This window comes from Oncorhynchus nerka, linkage group LG3, assembly GCF_034236695.1.
Source record: "Oncorhynchus nerka isolate Pitt River linkage group LG3, Oner_Uvic_2.0, whole genome shotgun sequence".
In the NCBI taxonomy this organism is placed as follows: domain Eukaryota; kingdom Metazoa; phylum Chordata; class Actinopteri; order Salmoniformes; family Salmonidae; genus Oncorhynchus; species Oncorhynchus nerka.
The window spans coordinates 17,683,490-17,703,019 of NC_088398.1; the positions used below are offsets into that span (position 1 = coordinate 17,683,490).

A 19,530-nucleotide genomic window follows, 5' to 3' on the forward strand; every position below is an offset into this window, starting at 1 on the left:
GACTGGTTGAAACCAGGCAATACTTATTTGAAATTAAATCAGTGTTAACATGACCCATTTCATTATAATATTCACATTTGAGCTGGTTCAGGTCTGGCGTATAGCTTTTTGATAAAAGTCTACAATACATATATTTGAATCGCCAATAAAGGTACTTGGAAGCTATGAACATTTGAATCGTGTTAATACATTTCAACTTTCATTCATTATAAGGGTATCAGCCACATTATAAATGAACTCTCCAGGAAGACGGATGTCTACATAATGATCCTAGTTTTATTTGGTTTACAGGTGTCATTTCAGTTGAAAGAAGGAAAAAACGTAAAGAAACAGTTGACATATTCAAACAGTCATATCAACCAGAGGCCTACGGTTCAAAGGTCAGGGACAAAAACAACTACAATGTGATCTTAGATCAATTCAATTATTAACCAAACAATGATCCATTTGTAGGGGTCTCTAGTTGTGCTATAATGGTACACATACACGTCTTCCTCTCTTTCATCTGGTCTGTAACTAGTTTAAAAGCAGTTTACATTAAAGCATTTCTTTATTTCATTGGTTCTAGCATTCATTCACTACTTCTCTACATTTCAGGTGTTTTGTATTATGTGTAAATGTTTAGCAAGAGGTAGGTTGTGCGTCTGGCATCAAGAAATACTGTACTCAGTTGATAGGTTCAAATTCAGTGACCTGATATCAAAGTATGGACTGTAATACACGACAGTAGTGTAAATTATGGCTTAGGAAAACTCCTATATGGCTTACTTTAGTATGGCAAGTGTCCATCTTTGCAAATGAACTTAACATGGTTGTGGCTGAGCTGCTGCTAAAGGAGTTAAGAGAGGAAATATCCATTTGGAGAATACAAGACAGTTTGAGGTATCATTCCTTCAATGTCAAAATACCGTTTTTTACACAACCTTTTTCTGACAACACACCATTCTATTTAGAATTCTCACATTTCTATCAAACATGTTCACATCCTTCAACTACAAATAAAACAGAAACAAAACGAGCCAACCAATATGAAATCAAAATGAAAGGAGTGAATCCAAAAATGGCAATAATTATAATATTAATGGCAATAATTATAATATTAATAACAATAATAACATTTTAAAAAGGAACATCTTCATTTTGGCAAGGTTTCTCATACGCAGCAGGACAACCTCGAGAGGGAACATTTATAAAATGAATGAAGAAGAAATGTTCTATAAAAAGAAAAGCATATCATTTTTTAAAATAATTTTTAGTTTTGTTCAAAGAAATATTGGGTCAACTTATGTCTTGTTATTCAAATAATAAAATATTGACCATAATGTTTTTCATTTTTCCTTTTGGTATCACACTTATCATACTGCCCCCCAAAAATGGTAGATAAGTTATTCACAGTAAAAAAATTCAAAAAGGATGGTATCAGTGATACAGTTGAACTAAAACCTTGAGGACAGTGGCACTATGTGACTTTGTTAGGGTATGTAGCGGTAGCTAGTCCAATTCTGCACAGAATACTAGATTCAGAAACTGGCAATGAAAGATGGACATCCACACAAAACAGAGACATAAACTTGTAGTGAGACTAAGTTTTTCACAGCCATTCAAACAGTTACAACACAATATATTTGGAGGATCTGAAAACAAATGTACTAACATGGAATCCTCTTGTGATTGATGGATAATTGCCCGAGTATCTCCAACAAATTGACTGGAATTATATTCAGTAGTTGCTCTATCACAACACGGCTATTCCTGTGGTTAGGTCATTAATAAATGGAACAGAAGTTATTTAAAATGTTAGAATATGGTTATAGTATTTCTATAATTCAAAGGACAGTTATTTGTAACAATATATGAAAATATATATCCCATTTTCGGTTTTCAAAGTAAAATGTTATGTTGAATAGAAACTGAAAATATGTAGAATTCCATGCCTCAAGTGGTCTGCCAGTGAGACACGTGAAAACCTATCTGTGAACATTTTACAGTGTTACAGGTGGTTTCTTGAATTATCTTTGTAATGAGTTTTTTTTGGTTTATGTAAGCTGTTTATGTAAGCTGTTTGTGTTTCTTAGTTTGTCTCGTCATTGGCTAATGGCAGCCCCTTAAAACAGGAACCCACCTGAAAACAACTTTTTTTTAAAAGGTTAATCGAGGAAAGACTGAAAACCGTAACAATCATTCATCTTTGGATATCGTTCGACTTGGTTTTCATAGTATATTTGGAAATATTTGTTGAAACAGCGGTCTACGGTAAAAGCTAGTGTCATTCGTGCGGTAAGTGTGAGGTAAGAATTGAATATGAATAGACATGAAGACAAAATACAAGACAAATTAGTCACTCGAGAAAGTTAACCATGGTCTGCTGAACAGAATTTTCCCATGACAACAAAGGTATCACCTTTGGGTAGGTGACAGAAAGCTTCCTGAAAATGGCCGTCTCAGCAACAATATACATTTCTAACTAATTACATTTTGGAATTCTGCAGGAAAGGGCAAAATAGTCAGCAAATTCATCCATAACAGAATGGTGAAACTTGGGCTTTATATTCCTTAATGTCCATACTTTCATGCAATGTTCAAAGTTTAAAAAATGCTGTGCGTTCATATTTATCGCTCACTTTCTGTCAGGCTTCCAACTTTGTTTCCTGTTCCACGTTTCTGAGTCATGTCTTCCTCCAGCGAGACGAGATGGTGTTTGGCAGCAGCAGGTGGTGCCTTAATAAAGAGACATTCATCTCGCTTTCCCTGTTTGACTGAGGAGACATGTCTGTTGTTCTTGTGGTGCTCCACAGCTGGGCTCCGAGACAGCTTGTTGTGACATCATCAATGATGGTTGTCTCTCCATCACCCGTTTGTGAAGCTGCTGAGTCTGAGGTAGAATATGTACTTGAATCATATCCATGTGCTTCCATACTGCATATCAGTAGCTGAAGTGACCCAACTCTGAATGAACCGCTTTAAATTAAGGCAGACGTTCAGGATTTGGACAAGGTGAGTCCCAATAGCAGGATTAGAAGCAGGCAGGCGATTAAAGCAGAAAATCAGCGATCAGGAATTATACAATGTCAAACAACATAAGTGAACTGGCAAACCCACAGATCCAACCAGTTACATTCTGGGTAGAAGATGGGCCTAGTGACATTCAATCACGATCCAAGGCCTCCTCCTTTTCTTGACAAGAAGGAATCGAAAGAGTGTACCACCCTCTGAACAGAAGGATTGGCAGCTGGCACAGGACTGGCATTGGCACCCAAAAAGAAAAGGAAAAGGGGGCACAGAAGTACCCTTTTGGTTGAGGTAGGTATGCTTGACCAGCAGCACGACAGGCAAAATGGTTACCTTGATAGCTCTGACGTTCTCGTCAGGCTGAGGTAGCTATCTTTGGAGGTAAAACGTTTTGGTGGGGGAGCAGAAAGTTAACAAAGAGTTTGGGATAGGGGGTTGAACAAAAATGGCTGAATCTGTGATCCCTCGACCCCGGACCGCCTCAAGGCTAACACGGTGAGACAATCAACTCAGTCAAACAATCAACTCAGTCAGGTTCGGCAAGGCTAAAGCTGACCACGTTACGTAGCCCCGAGGTACAATCTTGTGGAGCTAACCAGAGAACACCAAGCGACTGAAAACATTCACCTATATCTACTGTATCACAAGCTGAACAGAGAAATCACTTTGGTACTGGCCCCAATGTAAGACTAATAGACTTTCTATCTCATCCATTGACTCAAGCTCAACATCTAATCATCTGAGAGCCACGTTCACTGTTCAAACTGGTAAAAGGCCTCAGTATATCTATCAGAACCTAACTTAACTTAAAATGACATAAAATGAAGCTATTTATGAGTTTTGGTTTTAAGAAGATGCACAATGTCCAATACCACATAGAAAATATAAGGAATATAGTCATATTGCAGTTATCTTCAGAGATGAGCCAGCAGCATTTTACCTAATGAGTCATTTTGAATAATAAATGGTCTGTGCCCATTTCCTCTATGGCTACCAATACATTTCCATGGAAATAAAAATAAAATGCTAAAATAAGGCTTTCAGCTTTGGTGTAAAAGACACAAGACAGAAATGGGGCTAACATCCCAATAGTTACTCATGACTACATTGGTACTACTTTTACTTGAAGCTATTATAAAATACATTTTTTCCTTTGTGGTATTGCACATTCAACAGAAGTTCTCAACACATCATCTCTTACTCTCAGTTTCATTCTCAATTTCTCTCTCTCATTCACTGCTAGAACTACGGCTGGACGCTGCAATAGGCAGACTATGGCTAAGGCGTTGGTGGGCAGGTGAGGTGGAGGAACCATAGAACAGCCATTCATTTCTCAGGGACTGGGGTTGGGGGAGGTAAGTGGAGTGGTGTTTGGGTGCTTTAGCCAGTGCCTGTGCCAGGCTGGCATGGTGGGGGCTGCTCGATGAGGACTTGGCACTGCGCTGGGGGGTCTTGACCCTTAACAACCATCACTGGAGCAGTGATAGAGTCACATCTCTACAGGCAGAAAAGAGAAGGATGGTTATTATTATACTAACCACTCCATAGGACACAGAAAGCTAGAACTGTGAGTGTGTATGGTGTAGAATTGTGCATATTACAGCTCCTTACCTGAGGCACTAATTCAATGACCTCGGGCATGCGGATCACCCCCTCTTTAGGTGGGCCAGCCCGCTGGTTCCTGTCTCCTCCTCGGGGCCCTGACCAGCCATCTTGGGTCCCCTTCCTGCAGAAGAAGCTGGGGAGAGAAGCATTCAAACATGGAATGAGACCCATGTCCTCGAGTCAGTGACTCAATATCCAGGCAATAATAAATAAAGCAATGTACACATTCAAATCCAAAGTTATTACACTAAAACCATATTCAAAACATATTCTGTTATTATATATTTTATTATTATATACCAAAAAGTGCTTGCTTACCTGCGGCGGTAGCCAAACATGAGGAACAGCACACAGAATATGATACATGCCATACCAGTGTGGATTCCCACCACAATGCCAGTCATGGACCCCTCATCCTCCTGCTTGCAGTTACATGGGCTCTGCCCACCTGGACAAATACGCACAAAAATGGGTTTTGTTAGTGGAAAAACAGTAGCGGGATACACATACACATACACACGCACAAATGCACGCACACACACATAAGTGCCACGACTCACACCATCTGTGGTGTCGATACAGCGATCTGCTTTACCTTTAATATCATGAGGCAAATATTGTCCTTGTGTATATACTTGACACACACTGAGATGTTCTTTCTGTGATCCGAAAGATGAACTAAAGAGATTTACTGTCAGAGTCCATCTAGAGGAGAGCGAAGGAGTCAGGCGCAGGACACAGGGAAGAGTAAAACCACTGTATTTACTGAGCAGAACACGTGTCAAACTGTCAGAGTCTATCTAGAGGACAGCGAAGGAGTCAGGCGCAGGACACAGGTAAGAGTAAAACCACTGTGTTTACTGAGCAGAAAACGTGTCAAACTGTCAGAGTCTATATAGAGGACAGCGAAGGAGTCAGGCGCAGGACACAGGGAAGAGTAAAACCACTGTGTTTACTGAGCAGAACACGTGTCAAACTGTCAGAGTCCATCTAGAGGACAGCGAAGGAGTCCGGCGCAGGACACAGGGAAGAGTAAAACCACTGTGTTTACTGAGCAGAACACGTGTCAAACTGTCAGAGTCTATCTAGAGGACAGCGAAGGAGTCAGGCGCAGGACACAGGGAAGAGTAAAACCACTGTGTTTACTGAGCAGAACACGTGTCAAACTGTCAGAGTCTATCTAGAGGACAGCGAAGGAGTCAGGCGCAGGACACAGGTAAGAGTAAAACCCCTGTGTTTACTGAGCAGAACACGTGTCAAACTGTGAGAGTCTATCTAGAGGACAGCGAAGGAGTCAGGCGCAGGACACAGGGAAGAGTAAAACCACTGTGTTTACTGAGCAGAACACGTGTCAAACTGTCAGAGTCTATCTAGAGGACAGCGAAGGAGTCAGGCGCAGGACACAGGTAAGAGTAAAACCCCTGTGTTTACTCCATCCGAGAACGGAACAAAAATCCCATTATAAAACAAATACAAAACAGGATACGAACTCCAACACACGAAAGACAATCACGCACAAAACAGAAAGGGAAACCAGAGGTTTAAGTAAAGAACATAATCATGAGATGGTAACCAGGTGTGTAAAACAGACAAAACAAAAGGAAAAATGAAACATGGATCGGTGGCAGCTAGAAAGCCGGTGATGTCGACCGCCGAACACCGCCCGAACAAGGAGAGGGAACAACTTCTTATATCTGTGTCCATATTCTCCATGAGTTTCTAGCAGATAGAACATATGGTTCATGAAAAAATTGCTGAAAAAAAGCATCTAATCAACAGCGGCATTATTTTCAATTAACTTTGCAACTCTTCCAACATTGACTTTTTTCACATCTGCCACCAGTCTGACGCCAAAACATTAACAGCAAATACATCTTGAAATAGTCAAATAAATAAAAGTGTGGAAAAAAATATGGAAAGGATATTTCATTATGAAACCCTCATATTACTAATGGTATTCACTAAGTTGATAGTTTTTATTTAGGATAATGTTGTACAGCTTTGTCATTCAATATTCTTTTTTTTTTTTAAATCACCTTACTTAATTATTTTACATGTGATCTTGCCAGAGAGAGGGCCACCGATAACTACGGACATCTGTGATAATCTAAAGTATCCAACGGCCTCTAGATGTCTTTTGATAAATGACATACAAATCTTGAAAGTTACCAAAAATTCTGGTAGGTAACTGGTCAACTTTGAACGTTTCCATATACCCTTCCTTTGCAACTCTACAGGGCGGCAGGTAGCCTAGCGGTTAAGAGTGTTGGGCCAGTAACTGAAAGGTCGCTGGTTCAAATCCCTGAGCCGACTAGGTGAAAAATCTGCTGATGTGCCCTCGAGCAAGGCACTTAACCCTAATTGCTCTAGATACATTTTTCTTTTAAATGTACCCCTGACACTCATACTAACAAGACAGCATCATTGCTCCACATCGCCCCCTGGTGTAGTATGTTTGACAGTACCATTTTACACTGACAGTTACACATAGGGTCCTGATCCTAAATCAGCTTAAAGGTCAGTGTTTGTGTCTCACCGGAGCTGGTCTTGGCGCTGGTACCACTCTCAGCCAGTGAAACCAGACGCTTGTTGGCAGTGCCGTCCCCATTGCCGTTGTAGGCCACCAATTGGATCTCATACACAGCAGTGGGTTCTGAAACAGAGATGGCCAGGTAGGAAAATCAACCATAGAAAGCGACACCCTAATACACAGTTACATTCATTCCATTTCAAAGGTCCTTTTGGTACCAGTACCGGCACTCCACATTTTGAAAATGTCTGCTTTGTGTGAGTCATTGCAATCTGAGACCCTGCAGTGACAGTGGTTAGTAGTATGCTACCTCATCACTTACCTAGATGGGAGATGGTGTGGGTGTTGATGTGACCGGGAAATACTTCCTGTCCCTGGAAGTTGGGCTGGGGGACCTCGCGGTAGGACAGCTTGAAGCCCTCTACCTTGCCCGACTTACTGGGCAGCTCCCAGAACACCTGCATGGCCGTCTTGTTCAGCACCTTGGTGAAGAAACTGGGAGAACTGGGTACTGTGAGGGGAAAGAGGGGAGGGACAGAGAGGATGAGCGGATTAACATACAAATTGAATTCCAAACATGAGAAGACAGATAGAGAACAGGGAAAGAGATGAGTAAGGCTTCGAATAAACAAACTAAATGTGAAAAACTGAAAGATTTTGCAGAAACAGTCAAATATAGAAAGGTGAGGAAAATAAAAGAGATGAACAAATACAAATATAGGTGCATGAGACATTAGTCACTCTGATATGCAACTGCTTATCTCCTCTCATTTCATGACATCTACATGACGTACCGCCCCCTAGTGTTGTAGCCACCACAGTGCTGGACTGCTGGCTGGCTCCCAGAGGGGAGTAGGCCTTGAGGTAGATGGAGTAGGTGGTGGCAGGCTCCAGGGTGGTGAAGTCATGCTGGAAGGTGGACTTACTGACAGCCTCCTGCAGCTCTCTGCTGTCTGGCTCTGGAGGGGACAGCAAACAGGAAGTGAGGTCATCATCTTTGCATCTTACGAGAGGAAGGTATTAAAAAGAGGCAGTCTTGTGTCCTACTAGAGTATTACTAGAAGCTCTAGATGCATAACTGTCTGGATTTTTAAAATTAAATTCTCCATAAGAATTACATAAGAAAGCAAAAATATACGATTCACTTTGGACAATGAAGTTGTATTATATTATAACAGCCTCCTTACCGCCCAACATGCGGATGTGCAGCACATATCCGATTATGCCGTCGGTGACTTCTGGGGCAGGCTGGGCCCAGGTGAGCTGTAGAGTGGTGGGGGACAGGGCCGTGGCCGTCAGGTCCTGAGGGGCCTCGGGCAACTCCGTGGACTGGGTGAGGGCCAGGCGGGCACTGGCCTGGTTGGTGCCAGCGCTGTTCTCAGCAATACACTGGTAGATGGCCTCGTCATCCGTGGTGATGCGCGTCACCGCCAGCGTGCTGTAGGGGGGGTAATTGTTAAGAGTTGGAGTGACTAATAATGGTGGTGTAATGAATCTATTAATAACATTACTTAATGTTTCATTTGAATCTTATATTTGCAGATCTAAAAGTATATGTAGATGAGTAAAAGCATACTAACTACTGTACCTGTTATTGTTGGTGAGCTTGACATTGTCACCAGGCGTCAGGATTTTGCCGTTCTTCAGCCAGATGAGGTGAGGCTCGGGGACTCCCTGGGCCATGCAGGTGAACACTGCACTGCTCCCTGCTGGTCTGGAGACAGACTGCGGCCACTGCAAAAACTCAGGAGGAGCTGGGAATAGAGAGAAAGAAAAAGAGAGTGAGCTTCTCCTATTTCGCTACGTGCTATATAATTAATGTATGTGATGGAATGTTCCACCATCTTGTATTGTCTCAAAGTCTGCTTGGCAATATCTACATTATGTAGTTTATTTCGATTTCATTTAAATGAGAGGGGGTGCAGAGGGAGATGAATAGAGAATGAGATACTGTTTGCCATTATCGGGCTCAGTGGCTGTGCAGTGTTGCCTATGTCTTGCAATTACTATAAAGCACAGTAGAGGGCAGCATAGATGTTTAAGCAATGCACTTGACACAGGTGGACTTGACATTATTCTGACCATTCTGGCTGAGACTAAGATGAGCTCTCAATTTGCCAAAATTATGTTTGGGCTAATGGACAGTGTACAAGAGATACAATCTTGATTTAAGTTCTAGGGTTCACTCAATATTTTGTATACCCTGTTTGTGCTCAAATTGTCGAAAGTTACTCAAAGAACTTGAAAAGGATGAAATTTCATTCTGTTCTGTGTTTTCTGTGGTCAGACTGAGTGTTTGCCTCTGAATCCAAATCCCCAAATAATCCCCAAACAAGAAAAGCCAACACATCTCCAACGAGATAAGAACATTAAGGTCCAAACTCGGACTCCAACTGAGCATATGCCAAAACAAGGAGTCCAAAATCAAGTTCATGATCCATGACAGCAGCATCTCGTCCCCAAATTAAAGCGACACCCCTGTCCGTCCCTCTCGTGACACCCGAGTGGAGAGGGACACAGGGTGGGACACAGAGGCAGTCTTGCTGCCACAATGGCATAATGTCTGTGTGCAAAAACCTCAGGCCTCTCCCCCTCCACACGCATCTCATTGATCTACTACTACCCCCACCCCCCTCGTAAAAATTAGCCAGCTCACAAATCCATTGTCAGGACTCTGGGAAAAGCGGACCAAGAGGAGAGGGAGGTGGGGTGGGGGGTGTAGGGGTGAAGGGGCTGGGGGCATGGGGGGTTGGGGTGGCCATCAATCAATGGCAGGGATGGATTCTTTTTCTAACCAGGGCGCTGGGCCTCAATCTCTTTGCATTAACAAGGGACAGGAAAATAAAAGATGACATACAAGCTGGGCCTCTAAAGCTTGTGTACCGAAAAGATAAACATAAATGCTTGGTTTAATCTTGTGGAGATTTGAGGATATTGATGAGATATATATCTGTTAGGGTTCCCAGGGTAGCAGAACTTGGATATGACAACAAATTGTGTTAAACGTTTTTATATAACCACAGGAACACGTTTAATCTCCCTAACAGTTTTTCTTCCATCTCCAGAACAGAAATCCACCTGATGGCCAAATATTGGTTTAAGGAAAGTTGAAACATTAAGCTGCCATAAATGGCCCTCTAGAGATTTCCATCAGCAACAAACTTTCCAATTCCTTATGCCTAGACTGACAGGAGTACTCCAAACAGTCTAGAATAAGTGTTTAATAAGTGTGTATTTCACTTCAGCTCCAGCAGTGTGGAGAGCTGAAATTGAGTTAGAGTAAACCACTCAATCAATGGTGGGTGTGTGTGAGAGCCTGGTGACAGAATGGCAGTCAGGGTCATTGTCATTGTCATTGTCATTCTGTTTGCAGAGAGAGCTCCCCAGCTGTCCCAGCCTGCCCCTCTGCAGAAGGGACCGATGGGGTAGAGAAGAGGGGGAGAAGGGAGACTGTGGTTAGGGTGAGAGTGCAGGTTTGCTCATTTGAGAGCAAAAAAGATGGCTCCCATTGTGAGAGTGAATGGGGGCTGCTCCATACTACTGCATTTGGGGGAAGTTCGGGTAATGAATCTACCCTCTAGCATCTCTCTCTCCTGGGCTACAGTGCCATTCACACTTGAACTTGGGTGAGGCCATATATTTAGAGTAGAGATGCATTCAAGCCCTGTTATTTCAATGATGGTTAGTGGTTCCTATTATTTCAATGAACTAGAGGAGAAACCTGCAGTGAATGCTTTTATGTGGGTCTGCCTGTCCCTCTGTCTGGCTGTTTGTCTACCAACGGTGTGGCTGGACGATCTAGAGTTTTCTGTGTTCCTGCATGTTGCTGTGATTCTTATTGAATATTGTCGACTTCAGCATCCTGGTCACACACACATTTAGGTCCTCAATCATGAAAAGCAATCATAGTCATAGATTGGTTTTCAACTGTTTCACACCATTTCTCATACAGAACTAAACCTGAAATATACTGAATATGCTTCCCTCTCTGTAAACCTGATTCCAGTGTAATCAGAACAATACAATGAGATGACCATGACGTGGCTAAAATCGAACATAACTTCCATCATGAGAAAGTTCACGACACATAGGTCCCAATCAAACACCACCTGGCAATAGTGAATTGTCCTATCTTCCCTGGAATATTATGCACATATTCAGAAGGTGTGAATGAAAGTGACTCATGGCTTTCTCTATGCATGAGGATGCTAACCAGAAGCCATGGGAATGGCCTGTAGGCCTACACATAGACGTCCCTTAGAATAAGCTGTTTTGCAAACACACAATGGCTGTCGTGTCCCTTTGTGTCCTGAGCCCTTCTGTGTGTCTGTCTGGCACTCGGTGGCCTCTGTCCCCTGAACTTGGCCTTGCCTGTGTCTGTCGCCTGCAGCTGTGACAAAGACAAGTGTCCCCACAGGCCAGGGAGGTGGAGCAGGGACTGTCTCTGCTCCATCAAGGCCTGCCAATCAAAGGCCTATAGCACCCAAACCCCCAGCATAGCCCCACCCCCAGCCACCAAAACTTAAACCCCACCCCCAACCATCTCATGCATAATTTCCTTAGGGCCTGCAGGAAGAGGGTTAGGGGTGGGAGGTCAGAGGTGATCCCTCACTCTGGCACCATCACTCTGCTCCGCCTCCTCCGGGCACTTGGGCTTTGCTAGCACTGTCTGTTTTATTCTGTTTCTATATCTTGTCTTTTTTCAGTTCTCTGTTTCACAATTTATTCTGTATCTGTTCTCCCTATAGCTCTCCTTTTCTCTCTGTCAACCTACAGATGTAGGATCTTAATTTGATCACCCGGTGGCAGAAAAACTTTCCTGCAATGCACTTGTAGTCTATTTGAAGTTTAAAAAGGCTTCTTAGAATGCTTGTTTGTAAGTTCCACTTTAACATTCCAAACTTGATTCTCCTCTTTTGTTTTGATTTTCCACAATTGTTTTATTATCAAACCCTCCAGAAATGTCCATTAATGGCCACCACAGATGGCGGCTATGCAGCCTTTGTCTAACTGTGGCCTGCATCTGTCCTGGTCAGGTGGTCCCCTGGTGCAGCCAATTTATGACCCCCAGCAGCCAGCACCCCAAATTAGTTGGGGGGGGCAGGAGGCAGACGCAACCAGGGAGATGAGGTCTGAAAGGGCATCCCATAATATGCAAAGCCAGCCCAGACAGGCCCTAACTTGACTTCATAAGACTGAAAAGGTCTGCAGAAGGTAAAAATGGTCAAGTTCAAGTAGAATCAGTAAACTTGGGAGATTTTCAGGCACATTGAGGCAGATGGTATTTGACGTGAGATATCAAGTGATTGAGTTAAATATAATTCACATGGTATGTTTTATTGATGTTAGATTTGGGTATAGCCTGAGTCCCTGATATAGATGGTGTTAACATTATGGACTGGATTGTTGATATCTACCCCCACATTAACTGTATGAGTGGTTTTAGAATGAGCAGAAATGGTATCCACACTGTAACATACAGCGCATACATGTAACATGCAACACATACATGTAACATGCAACACATACATGTAACATGCAACACATACATGTAACATGCAACACATACATGTAACATGCAACACATACATGTAACGTGCAACACATACATGTGTTGATCAAGTTATGAAAAAGCGAGGGAAACTAAACCGATTCATATCTGCATATGAACGCTGACTGCAATTGTACTCCTCCAAACCTATTGATGGTTTGATCTCTTTGTTTTCAAATCAAGTTATGCTCTTTGTTCCTTTTCCAACATCAATCAAAAAAATGAATGAATATATTCACCAAGCCCAATAAGGGTGCTATGCCAGATCCTGATTTTGAAAGACACAGAAAGCAGATATTGATTGATTGATTTGGGTGGCGAGGACAAGCAGATAGACTCAGCCATTAACACCAGCTACCATTATACATGTACAAATGTGTGTACTACTGTGCCATTCGGCAGTGTATTACTGATGTACAGGAAAGTATCACCTGACTAAACACTCCAACTATGAACACACTCACTCTGAAACTCAAATTTGAGTGTGTTTGTGTTTGAGTGTTACTCTGAGTTTATATTTGTGTAAGCATAATTGTGAGTTGAATCCGTGGGATGAACCACCATTAAGATGCTATAGTATAAAACAAGGTATTAAGAGCTAAAATAGGTAGAGCCGAGAGGTAGGTATATAAGGGAGGGTCACCAATAAACGGTATCTCCTCCTTCATCTTTGTCCAGCTGGAGCCCAATATCAACGCCAATATCAAAAGAAAATGTTGGCCAAAAGCAGAACACTAAGGCCCCGTGCCAGGAGGTCAAAGGTGACCAGAAGAGTTGGGGGATGTCAGTTCACCCTTAAGGTCATTGTGAAATCTACCAAAGTTTAATATAGCCTGACCTTCCTAAAATAACCCCAGCATCCCCACCATCCTCCATCCTGCTTATTACCTCTCTCTCTCCATCTCCCCATCCCTCCCCCTATCTCTACCCCCCAAAACAGAGCCCTGGGAGAGTGAGGTTTTCCCCTGAGGGAGACTTGAGATGAATTTCCAAATTGACCCCCAGCCTCTTCTGTAGATCTGGAAAGATCACATAGGGTTCAACCAGATGCTAATAGCTTCAACTTGTCTCCTGATTGGCTGGGTGGAATGTCTAACATGTTTTTTCTACCTATCAACTCATTTCAGATCTAGAGGAGTGTTTTCGGGGTAGGGGCTAGGGGTGCATTCAGCATAGGCCTGGGAGACACCGGTCTGTTGAGATGATGCTTGAGTGGTTTCCTGGAGGCTGGTAATGGTGGGTGGGGGATACATATTGGGGTGGGAGATCTGAAAAGTGCTGTATCAACAAAGCCAACATTGCATTGTGTGTGCTTGGGGTGTGAGGGTTAATACTAGTGTGTTTGGTGTGAGATTGATGGGTACTACGACTCACCCTGCACCACCAGTCTGCCCAGCGCAGTACGCCTCATCCTGGTGCCAGGGCGGTTAGCAGAGCACACATATACCCCAGAGTGTTGCAAGTTGGCATCTGAGATCATCAGGTTCCCCGTACCCAGCACCTGGATACCCTCCACCCCGATGGAGCGCCCGTCTGGAGGAGAAGAGAGAGATAAAGAGAAAGAGGGGAGAGTTAGAGAGCTGAAGGTCTCATCTGTAGCAAACATGGATGATCTATTTAGCACAGAACTACTCAACAATATTAAGGCGGCAATCAGTCAATGTCTGACTACCAAGGCCACATTGAAGTCTTATATCATGTGTATGTTTGCTGTCACTTCTGTAATCCTAAAAGGTGTCACAAAGGTGACAATAACAAATTGATTTTACCTGTTAGCGATAACAAATTGATGTTATGAGACAATACTCTCTGTGGTAGAAGGATCTGGTATTGGGTTTGGACAGTGATGTAGGGTGTGTGAGAGGGGACAGTGATGTAGAGTGAGAGGGAGCACAGCCCTACCCAGCCGACTCCAGGACACGATGGGTCGAGGGTTGCCAGTGGCGATGCACTCCAAGATGGCGGTCTGGTGCACAGTGATGGTCAGGTTCTGAGGACCCGACAGAATCACCGGCTCCTTGTAGATCCGTGGAGCTGCCACTGTAGAGAGAGAGAGAGAGAGAGAGAGGGAGAGAGAGAGAGAGAGAGATGGAGAGAGAGAGAGAGAGAGAGAGAGAGAGACAGTGAGAGAGAGAGAGAGAGAGAGAGAGAGAGAGAGAGAGAGAGAGAGAGAGAGAGAGAGAGAGAGAGAGAGAGAGAGAGAGAGAGAGAGACAGTGAGAGAGAGAGAGAGACAGTGAGAGAGAGAGAGAGAGAGAGAAGACAGGAAATGATGAAGAGGCAAAAATACAGTAAATGCACAAATCTATGGGCATATTTGTTATTATTTAAATAAAAAAATGTTAGCCTTTATTTAACTAGGCAAGTCAGTTAAGAATAAATTCTTATTTACAATGACTGCCTACCAAAAGGAAAAAGGTATCCTGCAGGGACGGGGCTGGGATTATAAATAAATAAATAAATAGAAATATAGGACAAAACACACATCACAACAAGAGAGACACCACAACACTACATAAATGAGAGACATAAGACAACAACATAGCAAGGCAGCAACACATTACAACACAGCATGGTAACAACACATTAGCAGACACATACAGACTCAGAAAGGACAGCTTCTCTTACCAGTGACAGTGAGCTGGGCCTCATGGCTGTAGCGAGTGTTAGCGATGTTGGTGGCTACGCAGCGATACACACCACTGTCAGCCCGCCTTACACCGGTTATCTGCAGGATCCCTGTGGGCAGGATGGTGTACCTGAATACAGGAAAGGAGAATTATAGTGTGTGTGTGTGTGTGTGTGTGTGTGTGTGTGTGTGTGTGTGTGTGTGTGTGTGTGTGTTACCTGTTATCGTCAGTATTCACAGCAGTTCTGTTTTTCTCCCAGGAGATGCTGGCCTCTGGGATTCCGTTCACCTGGCAGGTCAATCTGGCAACGCCACCCTCATCCACCGACATGGACTCTGGGTGTATGTGGAACTTAGGGAGAGCTGTGTGTGAGAGAAAATAGATCAGAGATTTTAAATAGGCATATCCAAGACCGTTTTCAATGTCCTAGAACCCGAAAACAACAAAGTCCCTGGAGACAGGTCTTTCTGATAGGCTTAGAACAACTGCCCAACAACCTATGGGATTTTGTAATCAATACGGGTAGGGCGTTTTGCCGTTGTGAATCTCCATGGTAACCCCTTTCCCTGAGGGGAGCACCACCAATCCTCCCAAGAGCCATAATCCTGCTGGTTTACCCACAACCCCCTGCATCTCCCAGCCCCCAACAGCCCAGTTCTGGTTTTATTTGGCCAGAGGGAGGGGTCAGGGGAGTGAGTGAATGAAAGGTTGTCCACTCAGTGGGGGGTTTAGAGTGGGGGGAGGTGCTGTGGTTATTAATGTTCAGTCCCAACTGGGGGGCTGGTCAAATAATGGAGGAAGGAGTGGGAAGGGAGGATTAAAGCAGACAGGTATGATTTAAAGGCACAATGGGCAGTATCAAATGAATGAACACACATAAAGAATGTCTTGACCAGCATGGGAGCCGGTTTATGTGAGATGTTATGTTCACTTCAATGGCTTGCTAGCCATTTCAAAGAGTTGACATATAACTGCTGCATGCCATGTAATGTGTAACACATGACTCTTACAGTATACAGTATGTGTATCATCTGTCTTATGTATGACTATTAATGTGTGTGTGTGAGCACTCCAATATGTATATGTGCCTGTGCGTGTCTGTGGTGTGTGTATAACTTACATGCCAGCTGAACCCTGGCCTTGCGGCTGATCAACATGCCATAGTGGTTCTGGGCAGCACAGTCATACTCCCCAGCGTCCGTCTCGTTGCTCTCTTTCCTCTTCTGGAAGCTCTTGATCAGGAGAGTTCCGTTGGCCAACACGCTAGCCTTCGGCCCGGTGGGAACGGACACTCCATTGCGCCGCCACATCACAGAGATAGGCCCCTCCCCTTCTACCTGGCAGTCCAGCATCAGGGGCCGGTCACGCACGGCGATGACATCATTGGGCTCCTTCAGGAAGGCCAGCTCAGAGGCTCTGCCCAACACTGGGAGATAGAAGAGGAGCATGGGAGGTCAGGTACTGCTGAAGTTCTCCTCCATTTAGATGATAAGGATGATGATGATGGAGGTAAGAGGGCTGATGAAGTTGACAAGGGAGATCCTCAGGACAGAATGGAGCATCTGATGATGATGGTGGTGGTGGTGGTGGTGGTGTTGATGATGAAGAAGAGGACAATGATGAAAGTAAGAGGGCTGTTGAAAAATGACAATGATGAAGATGAGAATGAGGATGATAATAATGATTGCATACACACATACACACACACACACACACACACACACACAAAAAAATACTCTTGAAACTGAACCGACATAGGAATATGACCTATCACCTACTATTACACTACTACACCAATCAATCAGTGATTCCAGTACAGAGCCTTCAGAGGGCCAGAGGTTGAAACTCTCCCTGCCTGCAAGCTTTACAATGTTAACCTCAAGAAGCAGAGAAGGGCCAGGGGTGGTGCTCCTCCGTTTATAGAGTCATGAACGAATTGAAGACCACATTTTACGATGCCCACTCAACGTTAAGGTGGGGGGAGGAAGACACTGAAAGATGGCTGATGAAGCCACCAAAGTGCTGATATCATCGATTTAAGTGGACTTTTTTCATAAATTATTCTCTGTTAACAACCTAACTATCGGTTTTGTGTAGTGCCTTAAGCACATATCACAGTGTTAGATCACCGTTGTAAAATATAGCTTCTAGATAGTGAGCAAGTTTAGGAGCTTCCAATACCGACAATATATGGCCATCTGGTTCTGGGGAAATATTGTGAAGCACCTTTCTTGGTGGATAGATTTATAAGAAATAAACAGTGTGTTTTAGAGTTCTGAGGAATCTACCATTACGAGCCATTCTCTACTGGCATTTTGTATCTTGTTTAATGTATTTTCCATTATTCCTCTTTTTCCCTACAGCTCCTTTATATTGAAATATCAAGTAAAGGTTACGTTTTTTTTTAAACGTAAAAAGAACCAAACTTTGTAAACCAAGTTGTGCATCTCTGCCCAACTAGATGTTGGACATAATCCAGGCCCTTGTGTTCTTAATAACACCTTAATTACAGCTGAATAACAGGGTTGTTAATGAGAGATTAAGAGGGGAAAAAGAGGACGCTGGATTACTGCTTGGCTGGGTTTATAGCGCTAGGCTGGGAATCACACACTGATAAATGGCCAGTTTCATTGAGCAAGAGCAGACAGCCTGAAAGCCCTAACTCTACCCCACAATGAGACCCTGTGAAAAGTCAGACTGCCTCTCTCAGTGGTGAGCACCACACACTGTGTGCACTGGTGACAGCTTCATTCTCCAAGCGTGTGTGTGTGTGTGTGTGTGTGTGTGTGTGTGTTGTGTGTGTGAGACAGAGAGAGAGAGAGAGAGAGAGAGAGAGAGAGAGAGAGAGAGAGAGAGAGAGAGAGAGAGAGGGGGGGTATTGGGCTGAAAAAGAGAGAAACAACAGCGCAGAGGGAGGGGAGCAAAGATAATGTCTTCAGAGGAGTCTGTTTGGGTAGTTTTCAGAAGTGTGAACTTGCACTTGACTTTCCTCCAGCCTGATTGATAGCTCTGTTAGTTACCTCCACCCCCCATCCTATTCTGCCTTTCACGGTGCCCCCCTCCTTCCCCCACACGCAAACACAATTAATTCCCAAAACTGCCTTACAATAGTGCCGAATGCCATGGAGCCATTGATGCAAGAGAGGGCCTGAACAATGCAAGAAGTGGGAAGAAGGGGGGAGAGAGAGGGGTTAGGGGTCAAGTTTGGATGACTTCAATGGAGTCTGGTTGGATGACTAGTGATAAGCCCCCCCACACACCCCTCTCCCCCTCTGTCCCCTTTAGTCATCGCCCACTCAGATGAGAACATCTGCCCCCCCTCTCCACTCTACTGCACCCCCTGTCCCCTCTCCCCTTTTTAACTTGAACTTGGAGGTGACTTTCCCATGCCACCCCCATCTCTCACACTACATCGAACCCCGTCACCGATTCCGTCGACACGCTCGTCCCCCAATTATACGCACCATTTGGCGATACCCCTTCTGTTCCCCTTGATTTTTAACCCTCTCTCTTTCCCCTGACCCATTCTAAAGACCAATCCACCTTTCCCAGCTGTTCAAGATAAAAAAGGAGAGATGCTGAGACGAAGAAAAGTTTCAGTTCATTTTCGGTCTCTTATGTTTACGTGGCGAGCTGTGGAATTGTAGCGTGTGACATCTGGATCCCCTGACCCTGTGACCCTTCCGAAGAACAACAATACACACTACCCAGACACAACAAACATCAACACGGCCGACCACAGCAAACCTCTGCAACCGTCAAACATCCCACCAAAACACGCCAGACAGCTGCTCTTTCTTTCCCAACTCCTTCCCCCCATCCATCCATACTCTTCCCATCCTCGCCATAGTCCTCTCCCATAGCCCCCTCTCCCACATCAGCCCATTCTGGGAGACCCAGTCTAAACTCCAGCTCTTGGCTCTGCTCCAACACATGCTGTGTAATCTCCACTGCCTCCAGTTGTTTTTTTGTTTGTCCAATTAGCCTCCCTTTACTCCATTTAATCCCTCCCCATTTTCCAATTAATCCACCTCTATTGACTCCCTCTGTAAGAAATAACAACTAACCAGAAACTAGAGTCTATTCACAGTATAGCTGCACATCCACAGGACTGACCCTTAAAGCATCTTAATCTAAATGAAGATATCTTCTCGCTCCAGTAGATACCTGATCATTACATTTAGATTCTGGTTATACATCTTTCAA

General features: G+C 43.9%; 1 protein-coding gene across 1 annotated transcript; it reads right to left on the minus strand.

The window, feature by feature from the left end:
- Window positions 1-256: 256 nt before the first annotated feature.
- LOC115103059 (immunoglobulin superfamily DCC subclass member 3-like) lies at window positions 257-17,865 on the minus strand. The gene is made up of 13 exons (XM_029623662.2): window positions 16,445-17,865; window positions 15,542-15,686; window positions 15,323-15,453; window positions 14,598-14,735; window positions 14,070-14,228; window positions 8,733-8,898; window positions 8,332-8,582; window positions 7,939-8,103; window positions 7,467-7,655; window positions 7,151-7,267; window positions 4,933-5,062; window positions 4,621-4,747; window positions 257-4,506 (listed from the first exon to the last, which is right to left on the minus strand). Exons 1-13 carry the CDS (start codon window positions 16,770-16,772, stop codon window positions 4,390-4,392), a joined length of 2,163 nt encoding a protein of 720 aa, XP_029479522.2. The 5' UTR covers window positions 16,773-17,865; the 3' UTR covers window positions 257-4,389.
- Between the last annotated feature and the right edge of the window lie 1,665 nt (window positions 17,866-19,530).

Coding starts and splice junctions, on each gene's coding strand:
- LOC115103059 (XM_029623662.2), bottom strand. CDS start 16,772: ATGCTCCTCTTCTATCTCCCAGTGTTGGGCAGAGCCTCTGAGCTGGCC. Junction 8,583..8,732: donor AAGCTCACCAACAATAACAG/GTACAGTAGTTA, acceptor CCCCCCCTACAG/CACGCTGGCGGTGACGCGCA. Junction 4,748..4,932: donor ATGTTTGGCTACCGCCGCAG/GTAAGCAAGCAC, acceptor TTCTCTCCCCAG/CTTCTTCTGCAGGAAGGGGA.